At 30.3% G+C, this 25,917-nt stretch overlaps 3 protein-coding genes across 12 annotated transcripts; 1 reads left to right on the plus strand and 2 right to left on the minus strand.

Moving 5' to 3' along the window:
- The first annotated feature begins 4,844 nt into the window (after window positions 1-4,844).
- Window positions 4,845-12,490, plus strand: LOC129285711 (putative pentatricopeptide repeat-containing protein At1g12700, mitochondrial). 10 transcript variants are annotated; one of them, XM_054921528.1, is made up of 4 exons: window positions 4,845-4,999; window positions 6,013-9,813; window positions 9,928-11,508; window positions 12,165-12,490. In XM_054921528.1, exon 2 carries the CDS (start codon window positions 6,352-6,354, stop codon window positions 8,167-8,169), a length of 1,818 nt encoding a protein of 605 aa, XP_054777503.1. In that variant the 5' UTR covers window positions 4,845-4,999; window positions 6,013-6,351; the 3' UTR covers window positions 8,170-9,813; window positions 9,928-11,508; window positions 12,165-12,490. The 10 variants fall into 10 exon arrangements, with proteins under 10 accessions (XP_054777503.1, XP_054777506.1, XP_054777509.1 ...); XM_054921531.1 differs by having other exon boundaries at window positions 9,928-10,960; window positions 11,278-12,490; XM_054921534.1 differs by having other exon boundaries at window positions 9,928-10,960.
- On the minus strand, window positions 9,607-14,108 carry LOC129286539 (probable polygalacturonase At3g15720). Its single transcript, XM_054922489.1, has 8 exons — window positions 13,989-14,108; window positions 13,550-13,687; window positions 13,067-13,249; window positions 12,751-12,958; window positions 12,482-12,560; window positions 12,201-12,309; window positions 11,312-11,649; window positions 9,607-9,754 (listed from the first exon to the last, which is right to left on the minus strand). Exons 1-8 carry the CDS (start codon window positions 14,106-14,108, stop codon window positions 9,607-9,609), a joined length of 1,323 nt encoding a protein of 440 aa, XP_054778464.1.
- A 2,484-nt stretch (window positions 14,109-16,592) lies between these two features.
- LOC129286540 (probable polygalacturonase At3g15720) lies at window positions 16,593-20,171 on the minus strand. The gene is made up of 3 exons (XM_054922490.1): window positions 20,068-20,171; window positions 19,208-19,316; window positions 16,593-16,937 (listed from the first exon to the last, which is right to left on the minus strand). The coding sequence occupies exons 1-3, from the start codon at window positions 20,169-20,171 to the stop codon at window positions 16,593-16,595; spliced, it is 558 nt and encodes a 185-aa protein (XP_054778465.1).
- Between the last annotated feature and the right edge of the window lie 5,746 nt (window positions 20,172-25,917).

Consider the following 25,917-nt stretch of genomic DNA (forward strand, 5'->3'; position numbering starts at 1 on the left):
TTGTCTTTTTTTGTTCCATAATTCCTTATGGTTCTTCTCTTTTATCTATGGCTATTTGATTTTTAAAGTTACGGAGAATAATTTTTTGTATGATTAATTATAAATTCATTATTTAATTTTAATTAGAGTTTTTTAATATTAAAAAAAATTTTGTTTTAATTTTATTTCAATTTACTCTTCTTCTCTCTATCTTTAAATTTTATGTTTTAATTTCTATTATTAATTAAAGTAGCTATATTATATAATTTTTGGGTTATATCTTTTATTTGAGATTTTACTTACTATAGTCAATTGATATAATAACATAAAAGCAATTTGGCTTGACTTAGATGATTATTCATGCTTTATTTTTGGTGGGTTAATATAGAAACAATTGTTAGGTTTCTAGGTTAAGGAAATTTCAATTAACCCATGACTTAATTTCTATTTAATTCTTGAATAATAATTTAGAAAATATACAATAAAGTTAGAATAATAAAGTTAAATAAATTTAATTTATTTTATGAATAAGGAAGATTAAGTTTAGGTGATTGAGTTGTAATTAATTATATTGCTTGTGCTTAATAATTTTCTCAATTAAACTTGCTTTATTTATTTAATTTTAATTTAGTTTTTTAAAATAATTTTGTCATAAAAAAATTCTCTTTATTTAGCTTTTCATAATCCCTTTTTAAGTAGTTAATCCATTGATTCTTAAGGAAATGATCTAGGTTGTGCTTTTCTGTAAAATTTAGTTTTTATCAATTTTGATGCTATTCAACAATGGTGTCATAAATCGAAGACCTAACAATTTAAAATTATGCTCTTATAAATTTATTAATGGAGAAAAATAAAAAGGTTACAAAATTTAAAATCTAAATGGTTCATCGAGCTTCTATTCTCCTCCAAGTACCCAAAGTGATTTAGCCTTCAAGGTCATTCAAGTCCTCCATGAAAAGCTCCATAAGGCTGAAATTCTCCATGGAATCAAGTTGAGAATGAAGTATGAAATGGATGATCAAGTGAGCATGTGCAGAGGGGAGTGAGAGGAAAAGAATGGGAGTGATTTGATGAGGATCTAATAGTTAGATGAAGAGAAATGAGGGAGAGAATGTGGTGAAAACATGCAGAAAAGGGAGATAAAATGAAGAACAATAAAGAATAAGAGAAAGGATGTAAATGGAAAATGAAGGAGGTGATGAGAGATTGAGAAGTGACGGCTAAGTTTAATCCTTTTGGTGAAAATGAGCTGTATGGGGCATGAATTTCAGCTGCTAAAATGGGAGAAAATAAAAAACAAAAAGAAAAGAAAAGGCTAGGGTAAGGTACACATTTCCTACATGCTTAAATATGTGGCCTCCTCTCCTTTGTTCAAAAGAGAATATCCTAAATAAGAATATTCTCACTTATTTCATAAAATGATTTGATTATTTTTTTCCCTTTTCAGCCCATAAATGATGCCACTATTTCCCTTTTTATCCCTCTTCCATGATTCTTGACCAATTTTGAAAAGTCCAAGTTCACATGTGCCACCTAAATTACAAAATAGACATAAAATCAAAGCTATTCATATGACTTAAAAATTAAATTCTTGCCCATAGAATTAATTAAATATCTAGGAAAATATTAATGAAGTAAAATCCAAGGGTAGTGACATGTAAAAGCTCATGCATGTCCATACAAGCACATAAAACCCTAATTTAATCACATAAAGTCAATAATCCCAAAATATAAATTTTATTTTATAACTCCTAAACCAAATTAAATTTTAAAAAATTGATTTTATATTCATTATTTTGGGCATAAAATACATGAACACAACATTAACCCAATTTTTTCATAAAAGTGTAATTTTGGACCAAAATACCCCTAGGGTACAATTTTTCCTTAGGCAATTTTCTTGCTTTTGACACCATGAATAAACCAAAATAGAGAAAAAAAAAAGTAAAATGAGTCCTAAATGAATGGATAAAGTGTGTAAAATATGAGTATTATCAGTAACTCTTTCTAAAAACAAAAGGGTTGAGGTAACAAGATAATTCATACTATCTATTAACTAGTTTAACTATTTATAAGTAAAGTTTTGTAATATAAAATATATGGTTGTGCATTGATATGATTGAAACTTGCATGATTTTGGAAATTGAAATGAGTTTTGAATTATAACTGATGTTTATTAAAAGAAATTGTTTTAAAAGTTAATTGTGAAAAGTATTAATATGGTATAATATAGAGATTGTATATTATATTTGAAAAGACATGATCATAATAGAGGGTGAGAGGTTCACCATATGTGAAGTAGTGAAAAGTCTATATGACATGATTGACACCTTGGGATGTCAGGTGCAACTTATATTCTCCTTAATACTTGAAAGAGTGTGCTGTTAGAGAATTTCTTTCCTTAATGCTTAAATGGATGCAGTATTGGAGACTATGCTCCTTAGTATTTAGAAGATGCGATGTTGGAGTAATGACGTCCCAATTGCGTATGAGATAAGGGGAATCCATAATATAAAAATGAGATAGAACACCTTTAGTCAAGTGATTCTAAGTGAGCTCAGATTAGTTTATATAGAATTGGTCCATTATAGCCTATGAATTCAGTCAGAGGTGGTAGATGCGGAGGTTCAATTGGATAGGATGATCATGCATGTGATAAAAATCATTTAAGAATATGTACATATATATATATATATATATATATATATATTAAGAGGTGGTTGGTAATAATAATAATAATTTTTTATTTATTTGTTTATATTTTTACTTGTTAATAGATATTTTTAGATTATTTTGGTTATTAGGACTTTGTTTCACCTTGTGGTTATGATTTTATAGGTTCAAATACTGGTAGTAGTAAGGGAAAGACCTGAGTTTTGAGTAGTGGATATATTGAGTTACCTACTAAGTTGGTGTAATGAATTTATAATGTTGTATATATTAATATTTATAAGTTGCCATAAGAATGTATTAGCATATTTGGTTGCACTTGTATAGTTGTATGTGTGTATCTTGGCCCTAAGGTGGAAATATGTGAAATGTGATAGTGAAGGCTGAAATACTATTATAAGTGCAAGGTTATGTGTTTTGAATTGGTTGTGGTGCGTGAAATTTGGCCAAAAGTCAACATGTGTATATATGTAAAAAAAAGGCCTCATTATGATGTGGAAAAGGGCATTTGAGTGGCCAAATTTAGATGCAAATGTTTAATTGTTGATAAAACTGTTCAATCAGGTGAACAATGTCTCATTGCTTGTGGTCAAGGCCCTAATGATGGTTAATGATAGAAGGTTGTGATTTAGAATGCTTGGAGGTGAAAAAAAATGACAATAAGTGGTTACTTTACATTCAAGTATCTAATTTTTAAAATAAAGTTGGAATTTATGTCATTAGTTAGATTATAAGAAAAGCTTCATGTAGGGACTTAAATCACTCAAATCAGATATTGTATGAGAAAATGGTGCACATCTAAAGTTCATGTAAAAAGTTGACATGACAACATTGTTTATTGTCATGAGCACGTGTAGCGTAGCGCATGATGTGGTGCATGACATAGAGACGTGAAAGTGGCTTTCTATGCCACATGCCACGACGCATGTGGCACATGTCACAGTATGTCTTTTTGGGCAAAAATGACTATTTTGCCCCTTTTCTCTATTGTATAGTGTTTATGTATTCCTAACCATTTCCGTTGTGCATAACTACCTATATTCTAGAAGGTTCAAATGTTTTCAAAGATTTTTGAGATCCCATATATTTTTAAAGGATTATTTCCTATATTTTTATTATTTATGACTTGAAGTAATTTAGGGGTTTAAGGACTTCTAATTACTATTATGTGCGTGCTAGGTGTGATTACAGTATGGTAATATCAAAGCGGACATTACACCTTCTGCTCTTCTATTTTTATTGTTCCATGGTGAAATTTAAACTCTAAAAGTTGCTCCATATGTTGTAGCATATGTGCTATTTGTCACAATAGATGATATAAAAGGCAAGGCCCACTTCCAGTCTATCCAATTGAGCTAAAAAAAAGGCCTAATATCACCTATAGCCTTATTCTACACCTCATTTAGAGTTTGATAGGTCCAAAAGTCATCCACTAACTATGATTTATCCTAATTAGCTTTTAAATTACCATCTTATTCTTAATCAACTTAATTAATCTCAATTAAAATTTTTGGAATGCTACGTTAGTTGACCAATGACTAAAAATTTGTAGAATAGTTATAGGGTTCTTTTATGTAATTTTTTTATCATTTTCTATTTTTAGGCCATTTTTATAATTTTTGAGTTTTTTTATAACTTTTTATCAATTAATGGTTAAAGTTAACGTTTGTTAATGATAATATTAATAGTACACACCACTTACTCCATGTCTTTGTTGTTTACTTGAGTGTTCTTTACCTGCAAGACACGAGTTCAAACTGGCATCCAAAAATAATAATAATATTACACTATTTTAAAATGTTGGAGATAATATTATACTAAAAATGAGTTTAGATTATTAATGTTTTTGAACATGGTTCAAAACTTTTAGGGTAAATTTGTCATTTAATCATCTTTTTAATTATTTATGAAAAATTTTTAAAACATGGACATGAGAAAATCAGAAAAAAGAATGAGAATGAGTAAAAATAAAAATAAATTTTAAAAATATATTTAATTTTTTTAGGGACAATATACTATTTGTTATGAAAGTCGGAAGTGTAGAGTATCAAAAAACAAATAATTAAAAGATTTTATAAGAACAAATTAATAAAATATTTTTTTTTGATATGCTAATAAAATAAATTTTATTATTTGAGTTATTAATTTTCGACCCATACCAAATTTTTTCTAAAATTAAAATTGTAACCCCGATTAAACACATTCTCGTGAATAGCGGATTCGTTTCTCGTCGTCGACGAACAAGCATTCCACACTCCGTCCGACGCCGTCTGTCAGTCCTGCGTGGTTGTTGTCTGGCAAGCAGTAAAGGATGTTCGAATCCCAGAGCCTTTTCTACTGCCAAAATCGGGTGAGATTGATTTGTTCAATCTGGCTTTGAATTTGTTCCCGGTGTAATCTGTTCCTGCGTCGCTGTTCTTGCTTTGTTTTAAATTTTTCATTTTAATTTGGCTTTGAATCTGGTCGTGTAATCGTTTGAATATTGACGCTTTTGAAATTGGGAATCTTTACATATTGATACTAGTTTTTGCTTGAATAGTGTGTAATTGGCTATTATTCTTCTTCCCTCTTCATTATGATTACTAGCGAGTTGCATGATTTGGATTGTGTTGTTTTGCAATGTTAGATTTATTGTGTATTGGCATTCTGTTTATTATCATCACTTTTGGAAAATTCTCAAGGTATTTGTGATGTATGATCTTGTAAATGACTTGGCTCGAGTAGTGTCAAGTATCTGGAACAAAAATTAAAAGGGTATTGTATCAAGTATGCATATTTCAAATATTTCAGTGGGGGCAGATGCTCCCACTGAGTGTAGTATTGGTCCACATATGGATGAAATTGTCAATGGACAAAATCTTTTGAGATTTTAGTTTGCATCTATCTTCAATCTGCATGTGGACATCTTTGTTAATGTTCAACAATGTCATTAAATTGTTTCATGCTTCCTGTTATGTTAATCATTTTCATGCAATATCCATGGAATTTTAATCTTCAATAATATCTATGGATTTTTCTTTTTGGGGCCAAAAATATCTATGGATGTTTAAACATGACAAGGATTACAACTTAAAAAGCTCAAGATAGGATTGTGTTTATGGCTTTTATAATTTGCTACTCATGACTGTGTCAGCCGAACTTCCATTGCTGATATGCAGAGAGATTGGGTAGAATTATTTCATACCTGAGCTTTTCTGGCTCTGTTTAGTTTTAGTTGTCTTTTCAAAAGAAATAAGATATCTTCCCCTAGTTGTTCTTCTCTGTTATTTTTTTTTTTCAACCTTAAGAAAAGTTGTTCTTTTAATAGAAAATTTTCAAATGCTTATTTTTGTCTCTCGTAATTTATTCCTGATCTTGTTGCAGGTGAAAAAATTTACACTTATTGGTGACATCTGTAAAGTTCAAAAACCTGTCCCAAAACCTAAGTAGAGTTTGTTCTGTAGACTTCTCAACATCTCGTTCGTCCAAAACAGCTCCGACTCACATGGTTTAGCCCCAGAATAGTGAAGAAGGGAGCTTGGTCTGCTGCTGCGTTTTGGGTGAATTTGGAAGCTTTGATGCTTCAACCATCTTGGTAAAGTTCTTATCCTCCTCTTTCATTTTCCCTCTCAATTTTCCAACGTTAGATTCAGCATTGAAGGAAATCTCCCTCTCTATTTGCTATCTTGATAGTGAGGATTTGATGTCGACTTGTCTAATCCTATGCTACGAAGAATAGGTTCCTTTTCTTGGTTACCTGTTCTTCTTCTGCAAGACATTGGTGTCACTGCTCGTTCCAGAACTCCTCTTGTCATCCTATCACGTTCCTTTCCTTGTGTTGTCATCTCCTCTTGTTCTCCAACCTTCTGCACCACAATTGGCACAGCAGAAATCGACCCCCATTTCTTAAATTTTATGAGAAATAAATGCAGGTTTGGAAGATTGAAAAGTGTTGATGATGCCATAAGATTTTTTCATATGATGGTTAAGATGAAGCCTTTGCCATCCGTGTTGGACTTCACATTATTGTTGGGGGTGATTGTGAAGATGAAGCATTATACAACAGTGATTTCATTTATTAAAGAAATGTCTTCCTTAGGTATAAAATCTGATATATATACTCTTAATATTGTGATAAATTGTCTATGCCATTTAAAGCGTGCAGATTATGGGTTCTCAGTTTTGGGTACAATGTTCAAAGTTGGATTGGAGCCTACTGTAGTGACTTTTACCACTCTTATTAATGGATTTTGTATAGAAGGAAACTTGCTTCAAGCAATAAGATTGCTTGAACATACAGAAAAGGTGGGGTATGAATCTGACATTCACACCTTTGGGGTGATAATAAATGGTTTGTGCAATATTGGTGACACATCTGGTGCAATTAAGTGCCTAAGGAAGTTGGAGAAAAGAATTTGGAAACCAAATGTTGTAGTTTATAGCATGATTATGAATAGTTTGTGCAAGGATGGATTGGTATCTGAGGCTTTAAGCTTGTGTTCAGAAATGACTAGCAAAGGTATTCAGCCTAATGTTGTCACTTACACTTGCTTAATTCGAGGTCTATGTAATTCTGGTAGATGGAAGGAAGCTAGTGCCATACTGAATGAGATGAGGCAAAGGGGGATCGTGCCAGATGTTAAAACTTTTAACGTTTTAGCAGATGCCTTTAGCAAGGAGGGAATGATTATGGCTGCTAAAAGCATAATGGGTTTTATGATTCAGATGGGGGAGGAGCCTGATGTTTTCACTTATAACTCATTGATTGATGGATATTGTTTGCAAAATCAAATGATTGAGGCCACAAAAATATTTCATTTAATGGTTAACCAGGGCTGTTTACCAGATATTGTAAGTTATAGTTCATTGATCCATGGATGGTGTAAAGTAAGAAACATTGATAATGCGATGCATCTCTTGGATGAAATGATTAGTAAGGGATTTATTCCTGATGTTGTTACATGGACTACTCTTATAGGTGGGTTATGCCAAGTAGGCCGACCACTTGCTGCCAAAGAACTGTTTTTTAATATGCACAAATATGGCCAAGTTCCCAATCTCCAGACTTGTGCCATAATATTGGATGGACTTTGCAAATGCCAACTTCATTCTGAGGCAATATCATTATTTTCTGTAATGGAAAAGAGTAATATGGATCTTAATATTGTGATCCACTGTATTTTGCTTGATGCAATGTGCAGTTCTCGAAAGCTCAATGCTGCACGGGAACTGTTTTCTAGTATGCCTGCTAAAGGGTTGCAAATGAATGTTTATGCTTATACCATAATGATTAAAGGTTTCTGTAAAGAAGGACTTTTGGATGAGGCTGAAAACTTATTGACAAATATGGAAGAGAATGGTTGCGTGCCTAATAGTTGCACTTACAACGTATTTGTTCAAGGACTGCTTCTAAAAAAGGAGACTTCAATGACAATGAAATACCTTAAAATAATGAAAGAGAAAGGTCTTGTTGCAGATGCTGCCACTGCTGAAATGCTAGTCAATCACATATCCTCTAATCAAGAAGACATAGCATTCTGATATTTTTTTTAATACAAGAAAACTAATGCATTTTCTTGCATGGATTTAAGAAAGCATACACGACTTTCAGAAATCTGAAGGTATTTCTATTTTAATGATATGTCTTCTCCATGTGAAATAGTAGCTTTGTATGTAACTGCTATATGACTTAATAAAAATCCAAGAGAAACTGAATGACTGTCTCTTTAACAAGACATTCTTTTGAAGAATATACATTACCTGCTTTCACTTCCTTTAGATTATCAAGCGTACAGGTAAAGTCTTTTCCAGCAAGTTGTATCAATATTTGTGCACTATATAGAAGTTTATAAATTGCATTTATGATGCCTTTTGAAAAATAAAAACATAGTTTTTTTTTTTTTAATAATTTCATTGACATGTGGTGAATTCCGTTTGGACAATTTCTGTGGTATTTCGCCTTAAAGAGCACCAGTCCAAGGAGGATTGAGGACCCTTCTGTTCGATATTCTTCTTAAAGGGTACTAGTTGGTCCACATGCAGAGTAGAAGACCCTGCTTTTCTTCCTATTATGCAAGTTTCTAATTTCCTTTTACCAAATGTCAAGGATCTACTATTCTTCATGATCAACTTATTATGAATTTTGTGCTTTGACTGTTTCATGTTTTTACAACTTGAACATGTTTTGCTGATGTCATTTAGCTTCATGTGCACCAATGATGGTTTTCATTGTGGCTTCAAACTAAGTAAAAACCATGTATGGGATTTTAAATTGATTTTGCACTTAATTCACTGAACTTCATGCCACTTTGGAAGTTTTTGTTCTTCCAAATGACTTGATAAGTTTTTGGTGAATATCTTTTTGAAGGTCAGTCTAATTTACTACAAGCTGCATTTTAACATGTACTCAATGTGATTGTATTTGAAAATGTTTCTCATTTATTTTTATAGAAAATTACAGTTACAATGATTTCATTCTTTTATTCATGCTGACCCTTTTTTTAATAGTAATATTTTCTCCTGCAAAGAAGTGGCTCTTATATCTGAAATGCTAGAATGCTAAATATTGAAGGTTATTGGATCATTCAACATCTAGAGTTCAAAATTATTTAATCTGGAGCTTATGAATTTTGATACAACCCTCCCCAAAATGTTAATGAAACTACAGAGAAATGAATCCAAAGTAGGCACTAAATGGCAAAATACTGAGTTTTTGCTATTAATGCTTGGATATCCGAATCAGTATTACAAAAGGACAGACTGATTTTGGCCAAAACCCTATTCCCATACACAAGTACAATGAAAAATAAAAGACAGAACAGAACAAAGTAAGGTCCCTCACTGTATTTGAGAGACCAACAATCTCCTCACAACTTTCGAACCTCACAAAACAATGACTGAGAGCACCCAAAACCAGATACAATGTACTAGTAGCAGCCAAAAAGTGAACCACGTGTTTAGCCTGAGATTAAAGCCACTCTACAGTATCATTGCCAATCCCTGATAGCCTGGACCCTTAGGATAATGACCTGAACCTGTCACTTCTTTCTGCTCTAACCCTTGTTTCTCTTTTACTTTCCTTTTATATGTTTGAGTAAAACCAGCAGCTAAATCAAATTTCTTCCACCTGGTTCAAAGGGCATAATGAAAGTCAGGGGCACACAACTGATGAAAGGATACTACAAGGTAAATTATTGTCTAAATTTTAATGATTTTGGTCTATATTTGTGTTTTTTTTTTCATCTGCCTCTTTGTTTTGTTTTTGTTATGATTTTATAAAAACTTTGGTTTCATTTACAGAAGCTGTTGGTGTCCTTGGTCCGCATTGAGTGTGCCATTTGACAATGAAGTAGCTCTCCTTTGCAAAGTACTCTGGGTTTGTTAGAAACAAGAGGCCTTTGATGAGGATGGCTGGCTGAATACAAGATAAATTTTTTATTAATGATTTTTTTTTTTTAAAGTTGGGAGGATCTCCTCATGTGGACTCTGTTGCTTGCTGGCCTCAGCAGATGAGGCAATAATAGGATGAGGGAGTGCCAAGTTTGTGGAAGTCGCTCTAGCAATCTGCATGATGTTTGAGACTGCATATCTCGCATCTATAGATTGACTGTGAATCCACTTACTTGAAGGGAGATGTGCATTGCATGGAACATTCTTTTCGACTGTCGAGATCTTATTTGAATAGCCTAGATTTTGGATTTTGTGCTTTTCAAATTGTCTTTTTTTTTTTTTTTAAGGTCAGATGGAAATCTGTGTTTATTTTTAATTCTATTCCCTTCAAAAAAATAAAAATAAAAGATCATGACCATCCAAATCAGATCTGACTGGTTTATGCTAAAGATGTACAGAGGATCTAAATTATCTTTAGGTCGCTGCCATGAGATAGATTGGTCATCCTGTCTGAATCATCCTTTGCTGAAAATTATGTTTTTATTATATCTATAATAGGCTTTTTCAAATGCAAATTTCCTTCTGTTATGACTTACAGACACTGTTGATTGAGACCTCTTAATTAATAATATTTTTAAAAACTTGATAAATGATAGAGCGCAATGACATTATATAATCCATGTAGCTGATCCCACCTAGTGGTATAAAGTTTTTTGTTGTTGTTGTTGTTGTATGACTGACAGAGGGGTTTAGGTTTGGCCTTTGAAACATTTCAGATGCAAACTGTTACAAGTTTGGCACCATTTATTGAGGATTTCTTATTGCATCAGTGCATCGCCATCGTCAATATGAGCGTATTTTGTATGTACTCTTTTCAGGCACGGATTTGTCCACTTTCCAACCATACCTACTTTTTCCAGCCTTGCACCCTTTTCTTCATCTGGTATAAAAATTTAGTCTTTATGCCACCCCTTTCCTGACTTGTTGTATAAAGTTTATCATCTTTAGATTTTTTAAAGAACAAGAAAGCCTTAATCTATTATAAATTTATAACGCAAAAAGTTCTCTCATCTAAATATAACTGAAAAGCTTTGTTCTCTTCTCATATATATGTTTATAATGTTTTATGTTTTTTTGAGCACATGAGCATAACCTTAACTAGTTGCTAATCTAATGATAAATAGGAGTTATATCCTTAAAATTCCAAGCTCTTATTATTCATCAGCAAAATAGCTAAAAATTTCTATATTCTAAACAAAGCATGTTCAAAATGAACCCTGAAGAAAAGGATCACTTTAGAAGGCATGAAACTTGAGGAATGTTGGAGGCAGAACTTTTGCCATGAGCATTTGTGCAGGTGGCCCTGGTCTTCATTTTAGGATTAGATGATGTAATTTTGATGTCGTCCAACACAAGGTTGGTGCATCCTACAACATTGTCACACTCCAATTTGACTGCTTCCTCAAAAGCTGAAGTTCCCCTGAAATTCCTGTATGTAATGTCACTGATTTTTATAGCCTTTTTGTTGTCAGTTAGAGAAATATTGTAGTGTTGGGTAATGAGCACTGGGTGCTGAACATCTTCCAGTATTATGTCCTCATATGTGACCTTTCTAACATATCCAAATCCACCCTGGTTTTGAACAGCGTAACATAATTGTAGTTAGTCAAAACATGATTGAATGAGAATGTTAATAATTTAATTGTGACGTAAAAATGGATAAGACTAATTAGACTAAATAACAAAATCATAGAGAAAAAGAGAGAAACCAGATTGCAAATGGAATATAAATGATTGTTGGGTCTTTCTTCCTAGTACATGTGTTATCAACTCTCTTGTAAAGCTTTTTCGAAACTTAATGTGCTTGTAGTTGGTTTTGAACATGATTAAGTTGAATTTTTCTGGAAGTTATTTTCTTCAGTTTCTCACTGAAAGTATATTTTTTAATTTAGAACTTCCAATTTAAAAACAACAGTTGATTCACATACACGGGATCATCTTAAAGTGTTTGGGGATTATTTTTGAAAGTTCTAGTTGAAACCTTGATCTTAATTGCTAACCGGTATAAAGACACTCTAATATTAATCTAAATATGACTTGTGATTATCTTTTTATTACTAAATCATCATTTGTTTTGGATTTTGCAGTTCAAAATCATTTTATTTTACTCTTTTGTGTGTTACCTCCCAAGTCTTGATTCTGGCTCCACTTGAAGATCTGGTGAAGGTGCAGTTTCTGACGTGGATCTCTTCCACTGCACCATAAGTTCCACCTGATCCCAGGCTTCCAATGCTAAACATGTATATATTCACCAGCACACAGGCCACAGAGACTTTTATAGATTAGTTATTGAACACATGTAAATTTCTTGTATGGTGTATGTATAAATATGTATGTATGTATGTATGTATGGATGGATGGATGTATATATGATTGAAAAAGTAGGATTTTGATGTGAGATCACCTTATGCCATGACCAGGTCCGCAGAAGACACCACTAATGTTCATGTGGGAACCTCCATTAATGACCACACAGTCATCACCTTCAGCAAAAGGGGAATAAGCCATGATTAGGGTAAGTTTTCGAATATAGATTAGTTCGTTGGACTGGAATATCCAATAATTTTTAGGAGATGAAGAAGACGCCTCAAATGGGAAGAGTTATAATGATTTTGTGAATGAGAAATGAACTGATATAGTTTTCTTACGCAAGAAAAGTAGCTAATTATTTACCAACTTCCATGGTAGAATCTCGGATTGTGACATGGGATGAGCCAGAGATTCCAAGGCCGTCAGTGTTAGGGCTGTCATTAGGAGCAAGGAGGTGGATATTGGAGATAACGGAGCCATTGCAGCCGTTTATGTTTATGTGACTTGATGGGGTGTTAATTACTTTCACTTTATTGATTCTAAGCTCCGGACATGCATGAAATGAGATGGCCTGCACCAATAACTAACATTCTCAATCAATAAAAAAAAAATGGAGGGAATACGGTATAATTTTTTTATTTTAATTTGAAATATTGAAATAGTGAAATTTTGATCTTACACGTGGCCTTTGACATCTAGATTTTCTGAAACATTCCCACCAAGGTGTACCTTGGCCATCAAAAACTCCTCCACCATTGACAACAAGTCTATTTATGTATATAAATTGAAGCCAGCTGCCTTTATCATTGCTTGACCATTTCCAATCATTGACACCTTTTGGAGCACTTATAGTTCCTTGAATCTGCCAATCCATATATAATCATGCTCTCTTCTTAGAAATTATATATATATATATATATATATAGCAATCTTACATATTTGGTACATGGGAAAGTGTTATCTAAAAAGAAAAATAAAATAAAATTATAACTAGAAAAAATGAGATACGTGTATTTTTCTCATTTTTCTTTCTAGAAAATATTTGTCTAACTACTAAATATTGCATAAATTTTCTACACATTCCATAAAGTGTGTAGAGCTTGCATGTTTTGTGAATCATATAGTCATCCAAGACAAAAATTTAATTACTGAATCAACGTACCTTAAAATTAATGGATGGAGACTTGCAAGGACCTTGGAAAACAGTAGGTTGCAATACAAAGGTTCTTCTCTTAGGTACCAGAAGGGTTGGATTTCCCTTTGTTGAATCGCAAACATCTTCCCATGCTTTCACAAAAGCCTTTCCACAAATTTCCAGATCGACCAAAATTAATTACCAAAAGGAATACAATTAATTAATTAATATAATGATTGGTAGGATAAATTAACATAAGGACTAGAAAGTTTTACTAATATTTATGAGAGAGAGAGAGAGAGAGAGAGAGTCTATGCATTGTATGTGCGCAGTTTGAGAAATGAGATATAATTGAGTCTTGAAATAGTGATAAGCAATTTTAGAACAATCGAGTTTATAAATTCGAACTCCGTCCAAAAGTAGTTAGATGAAAAATGACTATAGTAATGATATTTTGCAAACTTACTTTTGAATCATCGGTGTGGCCATCTCCTAAAGCACCATACTTGAGGACATCAAAAATTGGTTCAGCTTGTGAAGCAACAAAACACAAGGAGAGGATGGCAAATATGCCTTGCATATTCATTTATAACTGAACACACAAGACTTTTTTTTTTTTTTTAACTGAGAAAAGAAAGAAGAAAAATCTTTTAAGTGTAGAAAAGAAGCTAGATTTTTACTTGTATCTACGCGACGATAGTTTGTGAGGTCAAGTAAGAGAAACCACCTAGGTTTATATAGACATAGTCTGGTGGAAGACACATATAATTAATTTTTGGGATATTTTGGGATTTTTGTTGATTTCTCCTATGATTATTCCCCATATATTTAATTTTTGCTTTAATCTTTCAATCCATATTACAAAATTTCCATGTTTGAATTCATTAAAGATAGATGTTTCGCATTCTGATTCAAAATTCAAAGGTCAACTATATATATATTAGATGAACGCATTCATGAATCATAAATATTTTACCCTCCATGATGAATAGAGTAAATAAATAAGTAATGAATAATTTAATGAATATTGTATATTATTTTGTTTATTATATATAACTAGAAAAAAGGCACCTGCATTACACGATTATAAGAAATTTATGCGCATAATAAAAATTTAAATAAAATAAACAGTATTTCTATCAAAAATCCACAGTATAAAATATATTGATGGTCACCTGACAAATAAATAAATAATTCATAAATATTGTAGTAGAATGGAAATATTTATTTAGTTCAATATATTCGCAGATAAATATTTACACATTCAAATACAAAGTTTAGATTACCGTACAGTAAATAGATGTTGCAATCCAATAGAAGCATGTATTTATTTTTGTTCGTGCAAGGATAAATATTTTCCCATTCAACGGCCAAACAATATTTACACTCTCATTTATAGCATTTAAGGGTTTACCATATTAGCTTCTGGTTTAAATGTATTTACAAGTCAAACTTTTTTTCCTTTAATTCATGAAAAAAAAAACAACTAATATTATTGATAATGATTTTTTTGGTCTGAGTTATTGATAATGATTGTGCGCATTTGGCCGGAAAAAAAAAAAAAAGGATAATGATTGTGTGCATGAATTTAGTCCCATTTGTCTATTTCCATGTACTTTAGGAATTTGAATTTAGTAAGTGACATAAATTCATTTATTCAATAAGTGTCTCACGGATGATAATAATTATTTAATTTAACCGAACGAGTGTCAAAGATTTTATTATATAATATTTAAAAAATTCTTAATCTCAAATTTTTTTGAATGGGCAGCGTACATGACAAGTATTTTGATGGTGATGTTATTTTTAATTTTTGGAGAGATTTGTATCTCAATAATTTTTAAGTGTTAATGAAATCTGATAAATGTCTTAGAACACTCATTAAGTAAATAGATTTAAGCCACTCATTCGATCTAAATCCTTTATTTTGTCTTTCTTCCTTGCATGTGTATTAGCATATGCATCACATGTATATGTATATGAAAATACTAGTGCCACTAAATCAATGTATACTTTTTTCAGGTAAAAAAAAAAATCAAGGCATTCTTTTTTGTTAAAAAATATGTTTTTTTTATAATTTTACCCATCTTTATGATTAATAATTATAATAAATTTTTGTTTTGGAGTTAAATGATAATAAATAAGGGATAAAATTGAAAAAAATATTAATTACTCTAATTTTTCCTTATATTGAGGAATTGAAAAAGCTTCCAAAATTTGGCTTGCATTAAGAACCAAAAAAAATATATTTTACCCTTCAAACTATAATGTTGGTGGAAGTCGGAAATTAACTACATTATTAATATAATTGAAATAAATTTAAATAAAGAAAAAAAGATTTAGAAGTCAGAAATAAGGATCAAGGTCCTTATGGTCTAAGTACTTAATAGAGAAAATGACAATTAGATTTTAAAGGAATGAATTAATGATAGTTAAATTTTAAGACCTAATTGACATTTTTCCTATTCATTATGTTGGAATATTTTTAAAATAAAGAGATCTATTTTTTAAAAATTCATATCCTTATAAATTAAGGAATTTTTGTAAAGAGATATATAAGAAGCTATAATATTAACAATCACAAAGATCATATCTCTCTAATTCCTAAAAGCACCTTAGAAGGTTATATGAAAGGAAGTATTATTTCAAAAAAAAAATTACATATTAAAAAGACTACTCTTTATAGTAAAATTATTTTAAATAACCATTAGCTATTAAAGCTATTTTAAAAAAATTTCTAATCATATGAATAGTATCTTAAAACCTCAAAAGATACTAATATTTTGACTTTTAAAGGAGATAACATGCCCAACAAAGACCTTCTACTACATCAGTGGTGCTAGAAAGCAATAATATACATGATTTTGAAATTGAGGCATGTGACAATACATACATTAAAGATGCCAAATCAAACCATGTTAAAATTTGTGCTCCTGCTCTAGATATATAAGAGTTATATATATATATATATACACCTTAAGATTCCATCCTCTATTATCCATCAGCAAAATAGCTAAAAATGTCTGTATTCTAAACAAACTTTGCTCATAATGAACCCTGAAGAAAAGGATCACTTTAGAAGGCATGAAACTTGAGGAATGTTGGTGGCAGAACTTTTGCCATGAGCGTTTGTGCAGGTGGCCCTGGTCTTCATTTTAGGGTTAGACGATGTAATTTTGATGTCGTCCAACACAAGGTTGGTGCATCCTACAACATTGTCACATTCCAATTTGACTTCTTCCTCGAAAGCTGAAGTTCCCTTGAAATTCCTATATGTGATGTCACTGATTTTTATAGCCTTTTTGTTGCCATTTGTTTGAGAAATATTGTAGTGTTGGGTAATGAGCACTGGCTGTTGAACATCTTCCGGTATTATGTCCTCATAAATGACCTTTCTAACATATCCAAATCCACCCTGGTCAAAACATGATAGAATGAGAATGTTAATAATTAATAGTAATAAGATTGGTGGGTGTTTAACTAAATGATTGATGGAGAAAGAGAGAAACCAGATATCATAACTAGAATCTATGGGCTTGTTTGGTTTCTGTTCCGATTTTTTATTTTTAAAACCTGTTTTGTAATATAATTTTTAGATTTGAATTTAAAAAAAACAAAAAGAAGAGAAAATTATTTGGTTATATTACTTTAAAATAAATTTTAATATTAAAAATACATTAATGGTGATGGTTGTAGGTAATTAATGATGGTGATTTATGATAATAATTGATCAAGCTTATTATATTTTTCAATAATAAAATGTAATGTGTTTTTGGAAATAAGAATAATAAAATAAAACAACTTTAAGATATTTCCATTTTTAGTTTTTAAAAATAAAAAGTGAGAACAATTTTAAAAACAATTAAATCAAAAACACTTATCCAAATGATTTTTTTAATTTTTAATTTTTTTAAAAAAAGAAAACATTTTTAAAAAAACAGAAATCAAACAAGCCATAGATGATTGATGGATGTTCCTTTCTAGTATATGTGTGTGTATATTATCAACTATCTCGTAAAGTTCTTTCTAATTAAACTTCATGTGCCTATAGTTAGTTTTGAGCAAGATTAAGTGAACTTTTCTGTAAGTTCTTTTCTGGAGCTTCTCTCTGAAAGCATCATTTCAGTTTAGAACTTCCAATTTAAAAACAATATTTGATTCACATACATGGGGCTCATCTTGAAGTTTGGGGATTATTTTTTGCAAGTTCAAGCTTGAAAACCTTGATCTTAATTGCTTATCAACACAGAGACAGCCTAATATAATCTAAATATAACTTGTTATTATCTTTTTAATACTAAATCATCATTTGTATTGGATTTTTCAGTTAAAAAAATTAGGAAAACATAAGTTTAAGTCCTTGCACTTTGCTTGTGTTTTGCTATTAGTCATTGTACTTTTTTTCAGTATTTTAGGTCCCTAAATTTTTATTTCTTAGTGTTTTAGGTCCCTCCATAAACAAAGTGCAAAAACTTTGGAGGTAGAGCTGATAAGCTTGGCTCGTTTAAGCTTATATAACAGTAGGGCTGGACTCACAAATGTAATCCTAAAATGGTAAATCGAGCTTAAACGGACTAGTCCTAAAAGGCTGAGGACTAACTTGTTTAAGCTTATATTACATATATGTTTTTATTAATTTTCATGACTTTGACTTTTTTTGGACTTGAAAAAAAAATTAAACTATATCTTTTTCCACATCATATATGAGCCTATATTTGTTGTGAGGGAATGTCCAAAAAAAAAAATACAATCCTAAATCTCCCGTTTCATCTAAAGTTATGAAAATGATTCATTCAATTTAGCCTTCACTCTTTGTTCTTCAATATGCTTCTCTTCTTCTTGTTGCTACAAATTGTCTTCGCTCTTCAGTAAGTCATCGCATTGCCATCCTCGTCCCTATGATTGCAACTCGCAAGTCATCCTCGCTTTTGGTTTTTCTCACTCTTCTATCACCCTTGTTGCTAACTTCAATAGTGCTCTCTCCCAAGAACCAAGGCTCAACAATGGTCGACTAGTTGAAGCTCATTGTGATCGATCTCCGATCCCAAGTCCTCTCATCACTCATCATGTTTGTGCATTTATGACTCGTGAGTTGTGCTCTATTTGATGCACACATCGTGCTTGTGCTCTTTGATTTCCTTGATCTCCCAGTCCTATATTTCAAACCCTTAATCTCATATGATCTCGATTGAGTATTTGTTGGCTTAACCAATCCATTGTTTGTTGCCTTGTTGTCATTTCATTTGTGTTTTTAATTCATTTAGTTGTTATTTAATTAGTTTTCTTATTACTTTCTTGATTAGGTATTATATTGGAATGAAGTAATTTTTGTTTGATAAAAAATTTGGAAAAAATAAAAATAGTTAAAAGGGCTTGAAACCTATAGGGTCGGCCTGAGCCTACTATATCAAGGGTCAAGCTTCACATATCATGATCTTAAAGAGTACTCAAACTTAAACGGGGTTGACCCTTTTAGGTTTAAGCCCATCAAAGATTGCCCCTATAGAGTCAGGCTAACCCGTTTTCCTAGCTCTACTTGAAAGGACATAAAACAATAAAAAATAAAAGTGTAGGAATCTAAAACATTAAAAAAAGTATAGAAATTAATAGTAAAATGTGAATAAAATAGATCTAAAATTATATTTTTTTCAAAATTATTTTATTGTACTCTTTTGTGTGTGTTACCTCCCAAGTCTTGATTCTGGCTCCACTTGAAGATCTGGTGAAGGTGCAGTTTCTGACATGGATCTCTTCCACTGCGCCATAAGATCCACCTATTCCCAGGCTCCCAATGCTAAACATGTATGTATTCACCAGTCACACACACCACAAAGTCTTATATAAATTATTTATTCAACACATGTAAATTTATTTATTTTTAATAAACAACAGATTCATTAATCAAAAAATGATTACAACCTAGTCAACAGGAACAAATTACAAGCTCCTTTCCTTTCATCATTCACTACCTTAGTGCAGGATGGTGGTAATAGATCAAAGATATTAATGGTTTGTTTAATTTATTTTTAAAAATTATTTTCTATAATGGTTTGTTTAATTTCTATTTTTAAAAATTATTTTCTATTTTAGAAAACAAAAAAATCGTGGAGTAGGTGTTTTGGATTTAAATATTTTTAAAAATGTTATGCTCATTTTTTACTTTTAAAAGCAAAAATGGAAATATCTTAGAGCTTTTTTTTGTTTTCTTTATTTTTAGTTTTTAAAATGTATTATATTTGATTATTATAAATTAACTTAAACTATTAATCAATCATTATCATATACCATCATTATCAACGACACTAGTAACCATCACTATCAGTAATTTTTTAACTTAAATTATTTTTATATTAATATAATCAAATAAATTTTTCCATTTTTTTGTTTTGAGAAACAACTTTTTTAAAATTAATTTACAAAATAGTCATTAAAAATTAAAAATTAAAACAAAACCAAACACGTGCTGAAACTCCCAACCCCATCATGTGTATTTGTAGCCAAAAGATGAACATAATAAGTAGGATTTTGTTGTGAGATCATATCACCTTATGCCATGACCAGGTCCGCAGAAGATGCCACTAATGTTCATGTAGGAACCTCCATTAATGACCACACAGTCATCACCTTCCACAAAAGGGAAATCAACCATAATTAGAGTAAGTGGAAGGCGCTATTTCTTCCAAGGTGGAAACTTTCTATCATCAGGGTACAACCCAATGTGTTTGGATCTAGAATACTTGATAGGAATAGAATAATTGAGTAATTTTCAAAAAAATTAAAAAGATGACTCAAATGGAATAGGGGTGCACAATGCCAGCCATTACTCTTGCCTCGTGCCCAGCTCAAGTGCTAAGGTTAGGTTTGGCCTAAACTAAAAAATATTTTTAAAAATATTTTTTTGAAGAAAAAAAATATTTATCTTTGAACAAAAGATATAATTATTATCTTTTAAAATATATTCTTATAAAACTAATATTAGATCAAAATTAATTATTTTTAAAATTACCTATGATCAATAACTATCAATTATTTTTACATAACATTGAGTTACAAATCTATTTTAAATTTTGAAAGTGATTAGAAAAATTGAAATAGTTACAAAAATCTATTTTAAATTTTGAAAGTGATTAGAAAAATTGAAATGGAAAAAAATTTAAAAATTTTATAAAAATAATATAGTGTATGATAACTCTCAACGAAAATAATAGCATAAAATAAATATTTTTCATTAAACTTTCTTTTTTAAAAAGAAAAAGGCCATATTTGTGGACCAAGTTGGGCAAGACAGGGGAATCTCAAAGCTTGGCCCAAACCACTCAGGTGGGGCCAAGCTTGCCGGGCTTTTATGCTACATGCAAAGCCTAGATGGAAAGAGTTATAATAAGTTTTTTTAATATATGACTACAGAAAAGTAGTGTAACAAGATAAAAATAAATCAAGTCATATAAAAAATAATAAAGTTTCTACAGCTCGGTGGGAAATGATTAAAGATAATAATATTTAAATTGTCTTGAAATACGTATTGACAAACAAACTAGTATTTTTATTTGCTTCTTTGAACATACGTTAGTATTTTTATTTTCAACTAGCATTTTTATTTGCTTCTTTGAACATATTTAAGTTGTCTTGAAATACCCAGTGGCGAACAAACTAGCATTTAAGTTGTCTTATTGAAATACCTAGTGACAAACAAACGTACGTTAGTTAATTGTCATGAGTTATAACCATTTTTTGAATGAGAAATGAACCGAAAAGGTATTCTAACTCGTGAAAAGTAACTTGACTAACTAACTAACCAATTACCAACTTACATGGTAGAATCTCGTACTGTGACGTTGAATGAGACAGAGATTCCAAGGCCGTCAGTGTTAGGGCTATCCTTAGGAGCAAGGAGATAGATATGGGAGAAAACAGTACTATTGCAACCGTCTATGGTTAAGTGACTTGCTGGGGTGTTAATCACATTCACCTTACTAACTTTAAGCCCTTCACATGCATGGAATGATATGGCCTGCACCAATTGCTCACATTCATAATCAATATGAAATATGGGTTAAATGCCATTTTTTCTCTTAAGATTTTTTCAATGAACACTAGACATCTTATACTGATAAGTGGGATAATATTTCACCTACACCATCTTTTCTAAGAGCAATTTATGCTTCCGTTAAAGAATAGTCAATTTTACAATGATCTATGTATATGAACTACATGTGAACTCCATTGACTTATTATTATAGAGTTAAAATACTAATTTGACCCAAGAGTTTATTTCTAAAGGTGTTGGACACCTTAAGGTCTTATTAAAATAAAGGGTTAAGGGTCTAAAATGCCCCTCAACTAAATGAAAAGGGTCAGTATTGCCCTCAAAGTCAAGAAAGGGTCATTTATATTCCTCAACCACTAAGATTTTTGATTCCATCACCCTATCGTCCATTCTGACAAATTTCATTGTTAGTGGGACCCATTTTTGAATTTTTCAATATTTTTTGTAGGTCCCACCATTTTTTTTATAAGATTAAGGGTCTAAAATGCCCTTGAATTAAATAGAAAAGGCCAAAATCACCCCTAAAGTCAAGAAAGGGTCATTTATATCCTTCAACTGTTAAAATTTTTGACTCCATCACCATGCCATCTATTCTATCAAATTTCACCTTTAGTAGGGCTCACATTTAATTTTTTAATATTTTTAATGGGCACTACCATTTTTTATATTTTTAGTAGGTCTCCTTAGGGATCAAGCCACACCTTCAAGCAAGTCTTTGTTCAATCTTGTAAAAGTTTAAACTTCACACCATGGCTCTCCAATGGCTTCAAGCCTAATTTTTCTACTGTAAATTTTAACCTTGCCCTCAAGCCTCTCATTGCCAAATGGTGCTAGAAATTTGCCAACCATTGCAGGAACATACTTCCAGTATACTCTTCAGCCTGGCTATTCATGATGATAACATGACTACAATTGGCTTGCTGGGTGCTCTGCCACTGCTACCCTACTTGCTTCAATATAAGAACGAGCAACCAAGAGGGAATAAAGGGGGGAGAGAGGGAGAAGAAAGAGGGTTTTTTTTTTATTATGAAAGTATTAAAAAATTCAAAATGTGCACCCCACTAATGGTAAAAATTGACACAAAAGATAGTACTAATGGAATCAAAAATCTTAACAGTTAAACGATATAAATGACTTTTTCTTGACTTTAAGGGTGATTGTGACCTTTTTCGCTTAGTTGAGAGGCATTTTAGACCCTTAACTTAAAAAAAATAAAGTAGGTCCCACTATTATATTTTATTAAAAATATTTAAAAAATTTATGTCGGCCCTACTAATAAATAATTAACGTCAAAGGCATGGAGGAAGTAAAATTCTAAAGTTAAGAGATAAAATTGACCTCAAGTAGAGTTTAGGATTATTTGTGAGCTTTTATGTACAGTTTAGGAACAAAAATAACCTTTAACCCTAAAATAAAATTTAAAAAATATTTATTTTAATAAAATATTTAATAATTTTAATATTATTATTTATGAATTTTAATCCAAAATTTATAAATTATTTTTTAAATATTAACCATTCAAACTAGTTTTTTAAAAAATTTTAGATGACTTATAAATTGTGTATGGAGATTTGTAAATAATAATAATAATAATAATAATAATAATAATAATATTTACAGTAAATTACAAAAAAAAGACCTTATAATTAAATCCCTTAAATTTTTTAGGTCATTCTTTATTTTTTTTGTCAAAAAATGGTCAAATTAACATATATTGCTTTGTTTTTTTAAATATATGAAGGTATCTTTGTTTTTTTAAATATATGAAGGAAGAGAATATTAGAACCGACTTTCTAACTAGGCTAAAAATATATTAATTATAATATATCTAGACTAATTCATGCTTGTAAAGAGGAATGACACTTAAAAAATTATTTTATTCAAGTGAAGTCACAACAAATTTTAGAATACAAAGTAAGTCTAACTCTTAATTGGTAGTTTCATATAATGCAATATTTTCCTAATTTTTTACATTAAAAAATGAGTCGCAAATTCAACAAGATAAAATTAATTTTATCTAGTTTGAAGGTTCATTCCCTTTCTTTTTAATAAAAAGTTACATCACAATATTAAATTTTGGATGGTGTATATCTTATAGGAAGACTTATAATTTAGCAGATTATTTAATTTACAAGTTATCTATAAATTTATAAAAAACTAATTGAGATGTTAATATTTAAAATATATTTATAAATTTTTTATGAATATTTATAAGTAATTTAAATTATTTTAACTAACTAAAATATTTAATATCTTAACAATATTTTACTAAAATAAATATTTACTAAATTTTATTTTAATAAGACTTCAGGGTGCTTAACTTTTTTAAAAAAGTTCATGGATAAATTAACATGTTAACCCTACAATAGTAAGCCAGTCAAATGGTCAAAAGGGCCTACACATAATCTAGGCAAATCATGATGAAATTGAAAAATTCTTTAATGGAAGGATAAAATTACTTTTGGAAAAATGATTTAAAAAAAAACATAGTCTCACTTATCAATACAAGATATCATGTGCTCCTTAAGAAAAATTAAGGAAAAAAATAATCTTTAACCCTATAAAATATTGATGAAATACTATTAAATTCTTTAATTTAATTCGAAATATTCAAAGGGTGAGTTTTCAAACTTACACTTGGCCTGTGACATCTGGATTTTTTGAAACAGTCCCACCATGGTGCACCTTGGCCATCAAAAACTCCTCTACCAGGGACAACAAGTCTATTTATGTATGGAAATTGAGTCCAATTGTCTTCATCACTTCTTGGCCATTTCCAAGCATTGACGTCTTTTGGAGCACTTATATTTCCTTTAATCTGCCAATCCATATATATATATATATATATATATAATTGTCTTCTCTACTAAAAAAATGATACATACATACATACATATATACATACATACACTCCTTCTTCCCCCTCTCCATACTATTTATAAGATATTCTCAACATGTTTCATTAAAACTAAGAAAAAACTTAAAATTTATTAAATTTTTAATAGCTTTTAACCTTGACCATATTAAACGTAACATACATATTTTTGCTGAAAAAAATATATTTTAATAATATATTCCTCTGTCCCAGTTTAAAAGATATTTTTTTTGACAATAAACACACTTTACAATCTTATTTTTACAAAAAATATATATATAATCTTCAAAAATATCCTTTATTTAATATAACCTTATTTATGAAATATTAAATAAAGAGAGAAAAATATAATAAGGAGGAAATGGTAATATTGGACAAGCATAATAAATAACCTTATTTTTGTCAAAATACTTTATATTTTGAGATACTAGATTACAACAAAAAATGTTTTATAAATTGGAATGGAAGAAGTACTACTTTCTTTCACTAACATTTAATGGCCAAAAGAAAAAATTGTGATAAAAATTTAATGACATGACTTACAAATAGGATAAAAAAATTGTTCTCTCTTTGCCTTATATATATTGCACCTCTTATGGGTTATGAGTACAAATATCATTTACATTCTTAAATATAAATATAATTTTATTTTTGTTTTCTTTGGTGATATCTCTAAATTTTCTACACATTTAAAAAATTTTATAGAGTTTGCCGTTTCTGAATCATCTAGATCATCAAAACAAGAGACATAACTAGGAGAAGTAGACCAAGAGAAAAAAAAATATTATTATTGAATGGACTTACCTTAAAATTAACGGAGAATTATAATAAAGTTTCACATAAAAAAATTAATTACTGCAAGGTTTATTGACAACTGAACTAAACTGCATTGATAACGGACCTTGCAGTAATTAATTTGTTTATGTGAAACCTAGTTATAATTCTCCCTAAAATTAATGGATGGAGACTTGCAAGGGCCTTGGAAAACCCTAGGTTGCAATACAAAGGTTCTTCTCTTTGAACCAGAAGGGTTGGCTTTCCCTCTGTTGATTTACAAACATCTTCCCATGCTTTCACAAAAGCCTATCCAATGATTTCTAAATGCACCAAAATTAATTATCCAAAGGGATATACAATTAATTAATGGATATATGGCCCACTATTGGAAAAAATTTTATAGCCAGAAAATATGGACCAAATTTTTAAAAATTTAAAAATATGGCTGGTTCACAATGATATACAGGAGATTTATTATTGATATACAAAGGGTTTATCATTAAAAATTTAGAAGTGGCTTATCATTGATATACAAAAGTATATCATTGACAAATAACAAATCAACCATGATGCAAAATATAATAAATATTGGGTTGTTTGTTTAGTTTGGTCTTATAATATGGGCTATATCAGTAAAAGGTTCATTAATTAATTAGTTAATATTAATTACTAATACAATAAATTAACATAAGGACC

Source organism: Prosopis cineraria, unplaced genomic scaffold, assembly GCF_029017545.1.
Source record: "Prosopis cineraria cultivar Desert tree isolate PC_DT_omini unplaced genomic scaffold, ASM2901754v1 PC11, whole genome shotgun sequence".
Classification (NCBI taxonomy): Eukaryota; Viridiplantae; Streptophyta; class Magnoliopsida; order Fabales; family Fabaceae; genus Prosopis; species Prosopis cineraria.

Excerpts from the sequence above, each read along its gene's own strand:
- LOC129285711 (XM_054921527.1), top strand. The coding sequence starts at position 6,352 with ATGCTACGAAGAATAGGTTCCTTTTCTTGGTTACCTGTTCTTCTTCTG.
- LOC129286539 (XM_054922489.1), bottom strand. The coding sequence starts at position 14,108 with ATGAATATGCAAGGCATATTTGCCATCCTCTCCTTGTGTTTTGTTGCT. Across the intron at positions 13,688-13,988 it reads GCCACACCGATGATTCAAAA|GCTTTTGTGAAAGCATGGGA; the intron begins GTAAGTTTGCAA and ends ATTTGTGGAAAG. Across the intron at positions 9,755-11,311 it reads CAAGTTTCATGCCTTCTAAA|GTGGAAGAAATTTGATTTAG; the intron begins GTGATCCTTTTC and ends CCTTTGAACCAG.
- LOC129286540 (XM_054922490.1), bottom strand. The coding sequence starts at position 20,171 with ATGGTTGATTTCCCTTTTGTGGAAGGTGATGACTGTGTGGTCATTAAT. Across the intron at positions 19,317-20,067 it reads GGACCTGGTCATGGCATAAG|CATTGGGAGCCTGGGAATAG; the intron begins GTGATATGATCT and ends ATACATGTTTAG. Across the intron at positions 16,938-19,207 it reads CCAGAATCAAGACTTGGGAG|GGTGGATTTGGATATGTTAG; the intron begins GTAACACACACA and ends TGTTTTGACCAG.